General features: G+C 38.0%; 1 protein-coding gene across 2 annotated transcripts; it reads left to right on the top strand.

The window, feature by feature from the left end:
- Nucleotides 1-591: 591 nt before the first annotated feature.
- Nucleotides 592-5797, top strand: adap2 (ArfGAP with dual PH domains 2). 2 transcript variants are annotated; one of them, XM_034089561.2, is made up of 11 exons: nt 592-1210; nt 1819-1943; nt 2036-2127; nt 2354-2442; nt 2711-2823; nt 3417-3566; nt 3660-3743; nt 3912-3974; nt 4308-4385; nt 4485-4708; nt 5340-5797. In XM_034089561.2, the coding sequence occupies exons 1-11, from the start codon at nt 1123-1125 to the stop codon at nt 5377-5379; spliced, it is 1146 nt and encodes a 381-aa protein (XP_033945452.1). In that variant the 5' UTR covers nt 592-1122; the 3' UTR covers nt 5380-5797. The 2 variants fall into 2 exon arrangements, with proteins under 2 accessions (XP_033945452.1, XP_033945451.1); XM_034089560.2 differs by having other exon boundaries at nt 2711-2838.

Raw genomic sequence — 5797 nt, 5'->3', positions numbered from 1 at the left:
CCAAATAAAGGTTTATAACAACTCAATTAATAGATCTCTCAGCGTGTATGTGCTTGAGGTGAGATAATACAGTCAAAAACATGTTTCATGCACTGGTCAATAGGGTTAGAAAAGTGGAGGAAAGTCATTACTATTACATTTTAGTTTTACTAACTTCGTTTATTTGCATTTTTACTTTTTTCCTAAAATCACCAAAAGTCAGCTTTAGACAAGCATTTGCATATATAAATATAACATTTCCGAAAACTTGCAATGTAAACATGTGTTGTCTTAATACAACTAATGAACTGCGAGACTTTCAAGAAGATGAGTATTTTTTACTTTATTTCTCACCTGCGGAGTTCTCCGAATTAGTTTTTTTCTCATACGTTGAGGAAGAAATCTCCACCAAAATAGCATAAACTTTCCAGCTCCATTTCTATCTATATTCTGAAGGTTTTGTTCATACATCTTTTTAAACCCTTAATTATTGAACATTTGCTTCATAAAAACATGGCTGTTGATAGTATTTTCTGATCTATGTATACAAAAAAAATCCTTCTGCAAAAATACGTCCTAATAATTCAACAAACTACAGTAAAATGTTTAACCTATAGCTTCATCAAATAAGATGTTTGACAAAATAAGACATTTTCTCATTTACATGTTGCAAATATCAGATAAAACAAAAAAAATCAAGCGGGTAACGTTCATGGTGACAATAGTTATAAACTTCACACAGTCTACGGTTACAGGTCTATTGTCCTGCAGTGACTCCTGGGATCAGTGAGACTAAACGGTGGATGGTATTTTGGAGGCAGGCACAAATGGTTCATTACGCTAAATGCGCAAAGCCTGTAAATTCACTGCAGTGGTTTGACCGATTTCCGCAAAGACTCAGCAGGTTTTTTTTGTCAAACCACTTTGCACAGAGAGATTTTATGAAAGGACAACCCCCAGTGACAGAAAGGTAAACCGGTCCGTACCTGCTTCGTGTTTTAACATTCAAAACGTTTCTTATCGGTCACATGTTTCAGTTTTCAGATGCATTTTGCCGCGCGTAAAACCATGTGAGCAACATGTTTAGTTTAGAAAACGCGATTCTTTGTCGAAATTTAGTCGAGACCGTGACCTTATACCAAAATGGCAAACCATGAGCGGAACACAAATATTTTACTGCAACTTATAAAGCTGCCGGACAACAGCCGGTGCGCGGAGTGCGGGGCTCCTGGTAAGCAACATGTCACTGTTATATTAATACACATTACACGATATTTTATCTATATTATAAGCTTATTTCAAATATTGAAATGTAAGATACACAGAGCCAACACCCTTTAGATAAGAAAAAAAAAAGTAAGCTTAAATCTGATATTTCAAAGCAGTTGTATTATTGTCAGGTGACTGTGAATGTAATTCTGTCAATGCAAACAAGCCTGATTTACCAACCAGGGAAAGTGGGCAAAAGCCACTGTTGTGGTAGTTTGATCTAATGTTGTATGGGAAAATGCACACAGCATGATGTAAATCCACGTGTAACATACAAAATAAAGTGTCGTGCATAAACCACTTTCTTTTGTTCATTCAAGTACTTGATAGTAATAATATCTTCATAACATCAGAATCTCAAAAAAAAAAAAGAAGTTACATTACAGCTTAACACATGTACAAGATGTAAAACATGATAAATAGATGACATCAGTTAAGAAAACAATAAGATTAAGTATTAAAAGAGATTTAAAAGACATAGGCTATTCCAGTAAAGAAAAACAGCGTAAAAGCCAGGACAATCTGGCCTTGAGTGTTTAATGTTAGTCCCACTTCTTCTGCACACCTCAGATCCAGAGTGGGCTTCCTACACGCTGGGTATGTTTGTGTGTCTGAACTGCTCTGGCATCCACCGCAGCCTGTCCAGCCGGGTCAAATCCATAAAGCTGGACTACTGGGATGATAAGATGGTAGAGGTACTGTCCCCCTGCCTTTCTTTTCAAATGATTGATCCAATAAGATATTCTTCAGGTGAACTGTAACCTTCAGGTGTGTCTTTTTTATTAAGTTCATGAAGTCCAATGGCAATGCCAAAAACCGAGCTTTGTACGAGAAAGCTGTTCCACCATACTACTATCGGCCCAAGGAAAGTGACTGTGTGTAAGTAACTTTTGACAAAAACTGTCTTAGAAATGTTATATTTTATTATGTGTGCCAACCAAGTGCTGACAATGCAATGCCACAACAATAGTGCAACTCACTGTAGAAGATGCATTTCTGCTGCTAATTCAAAGCTTAATGATTAATTTCCTTATAATATCCACTGTTTGTAGAAGTGTGTTTTGCCTGTCTAAAAATATTTGTATGTCTGTCTCTTGAACCGCAGCGTCTTAAAAGAGCAGTGGATTCGGGCTAAATATGAAAGGATGGAATTCACAGGAGAAACCAAGTATCCACCACTATCTTACACCACAGGTGACGTTTTCACAGTTTCAAACACACGCCTACTGCAGAACAAAAACCCTTATCAGCCTGTTGTCGTAACACTACAATGAACAATATGGTTCCTCATGCAGATTAGAACCGTGCAAGAAAAACCTGTTCTTTGCATTACAAAACAGCCAGGAAGTGAGAGCTGGACAGAGTTTTTTCTATATGTTTACCTAAACAAAACGTTAATAATTTTAAGACCCGGGTGTATTGCCTCATCTTTGACCCAGTACACCTTTTGTTTTATAACCAGGTTTCTATGAAGGGATGCTTTGGAAGAAAGGGAAAGAGAACACACAGTTTCTGAAGAGGAAGTTCGTACTGTCAGAGAGAGAATTTACTCTGACCTACTACAACAAGGAAAATGTGTGTTTCCTGCAGGTTTTACACATTTAATCTGCACTGTATGCCATACATAAAACCACTATTTTAATATATTTTACATGTGTAATCTAAAAGCATGTGTATTGATATTATCTTGTCCAATCTAAAGGAATATATTGGCTCTTTTGTAAGAGGGCTTGAGTTATATAGTCAGTGTAATATCTACAGTAGATTGCAGTCAGCACTTTGGTGCATTCGTACTAAACCTTCACTTAACAATACAAACAAACAACCTTAGTTAGTTCCTCATAACGCCCTACTTCAAAAAATCTGAACTATTCCTATCCCTTTAAATGCTAACATTCTCCGAATGGCATGGTTAGCATGCAGATTTTTAGCAGGTTAAATGTTTACTTCGTTCACCATCTCAGTTTGGTGTTCAGCATGCTAAGGTTTGCTAATTTGCACTAAAACAAAGTACAGCTGCGTTATTACAGTCCAGACCAAAATGTAGGACTGGCCTGGCTACAACATTGCCATCACTAATTTCGCAATTTCTATAAAATGAGTTGCATTTTTATTGATCAAGGTTTTCTATCCTTACTACTAACTCTGCTCATCTATTTGTGATCCAGGAGTCCAAAGGCCCTAAAGCTTTAATCTCCATCAAGGACATAAATGCCACTTTCCAACCAGAGAAGATTGGTCATCCCAATGGGCTGCAGATCACCTACCAAGACGACGATCACACCAGGAACCTCTATGTCTATCACGAGAGTCCTCAGGTGGGATTGCTTAATCATCGAAAGCATAAATAACAGTTACCAGAAATATTTGTACTGATTTTTAAAAGCTTAGTGTCTGTGCCTTTACTCCAGGAAATAGTGACATGGTACAATGCTATTCGTGCTGCTCGCTATGCATACCTGAGGACAGCGTACCCCACTGGAAGGGATACAGAAGTAAGCATCAAACCTTCTCAAAGCCATAATGACTGACAAGATGATGCACATTAACATGCATGAAAAAACACACTAAATGCAGTGGAAATCAACGGCAATAAAGAGACCTTTTTGCCTCTTTTTGCTTTATGTTTTAAAGCTTAACACACAATTTTGTCTCTCTGTCAGCTGATACCAAAGATAACAAGAAACTACCTCAAAGAGGGCTACATGGAAAAGACAGGGCCATTGGTAAGTTGGTAAAGAACCAAACATTAAATATAAATATGATTTATTTGTACATTTATATTGTCAGCACTTGAAAGCAGCTTTGACTTAAGCATGCAATGAGAAAAGCACTCCAGGCACAGTCTTCCCTAGCAGAGTTGGTGTTGTTAGTGACAGTAGAAACACAATGAGAGGGTTTTTTGTTCCTCTTACATACTAACGCAAATCACACAGAAAATGTAATGATCTCTTTTGTAAGAATGGATATAAGGTTCTATGGAATTGAAGCTTGGGCAGAAAACGTGCCAATTTACCCAGTATATTTTCTAGTGAAGCATTACATGTTTTTTTTTACAGCAAAAGGAGCCATTCAAAAAGAGGTGGTTTGTTTTGGACTCTCAAAACAGGAAGCTCTTCTACTTCAAAGGCCAGCTGGTGAGGAACTCTCTTTATAACCCAATGCTTTCTTTAATGATGTTTGTCAAGCACTTGAAACAACCTTTATGTGTGTCTTGTTTTCCTCACTGAATGTAGGATGCAGAGGAGTTAGGGGTGGTGTTCATCGGCACAGAGAAGAAAGGTTACTCTGTGAAGGAGTGTGTCCTAAAACATGCTCAGGGAAACAAGTGGAAGTGGGGTGTCATGGTGGAGACGCCCAAGCGACAGTTTGTCTTCATGTGCGAGCAGGACAGGGAGCAGAAGGAGTGGCTGGACGCCCTCAAACTGGTCCTGTCCAGACCCATGTCTCCACTGCACCAGTAAGCAAGGCCAGAAAATACTAAGCTAAGATCTTAGAGGAACATTTCAGGTTTTACAGCTCCAAAATGACAGAAATAAGTACAGTAAATGAGAAAAGAATACAGGAATACATCAAATATACAAATGGTTTAATAGAAACTTTAGCAATTAAAGGAAAACTTAGAGAAACTGAGATCCTGACAAGTTAAAGTAACAAGGTAAAGTGTCAGTATGGTAAACATACTGATAATATAATAAAATAACATAGTAAAACAGTTGAATTACAGTGTAGTGACGTTGCCATGCACAAATCCATGCTACTAATGTGCTTAATACAAAAATAAAAGAGTTACTCAGTAGTTTTGGTTCCTGTTGCAGGTGGTTTTCAAGTCGACCACAGCATTAACCATTCATGTGCAGTTAGATTATGCTCTAATGTTTTGCTTTTTTTCTCATTCCTGTTGAAGCCAACCTCAAGTATAAAAGATGAACTACAGACATGTATGTGAACAGAATCTCAGGAGGAAGACTGCATGGTTTTTAAATCACTTTCAAATACTGCAGTGATCTGCTGTGCCTGGGCCGTATCAGCACTGATGTATTGCTCTGTAGATCTAGTGTCACTTGTTATGACCCTGGGTCATTATGCAGGTGGTGCCCGTTAGCTGATTGGCTGCCTTCAACAGGCTGATTGGCTGCCTTCGACAAGCTGATTGGTCCACCTGAAGAGACAGGAGCATTTAAGCTGCANGCCACCAGTTCCTCTGCCCTCTGTCTCATCGACCTCTCCTACTCCCAACTCCGTGTTTGTTGTAGAAAACCTGATCTATTGTTCTGTGTGGTTAAATCTAAAGATTACCGGTCCTTTTGTGCATTTTGGTAACTTTGTAAGGATAAGCTAATTTAATTCGTCTTGAAAGACAAGTTTTACTTTGCCCAGGAGTGTGAAACCCTTTTTCTTTTGTTCTTCTCCTGTTTTTTCGTTAGGTTAGGTAAGAAGCCTGTATTTTATTTGACTTATTTTGTTAGGCAAGATTTATGCATGCCCAGGGTTATTTGTTTATGTGGGTTGTCTCGCCTCCTTTAAAAACAAACAGGTAATTAAAATT

This window comes from Pseudochaenichthys georgianus, chromosome 8 (assembly GCF_902827115.2).
Source record: "Pseudochaenichthys georgianus chromosome 8, fPseGeo1.2, whole genome shotgun sequence".
Taxonomy (NCBI): Eukaryota; Metazoa; Chordata; class Actinopteri; order Perciformes; family Channichthyidae; genus Pseudochaenichthys; species Pseudochaenichthys georgianus.
The sequence above is the reverse complement of the archived record's forward strand: the minus strand, read 5'-3'. Positions and strand labels throughout refer to the sequence as shown.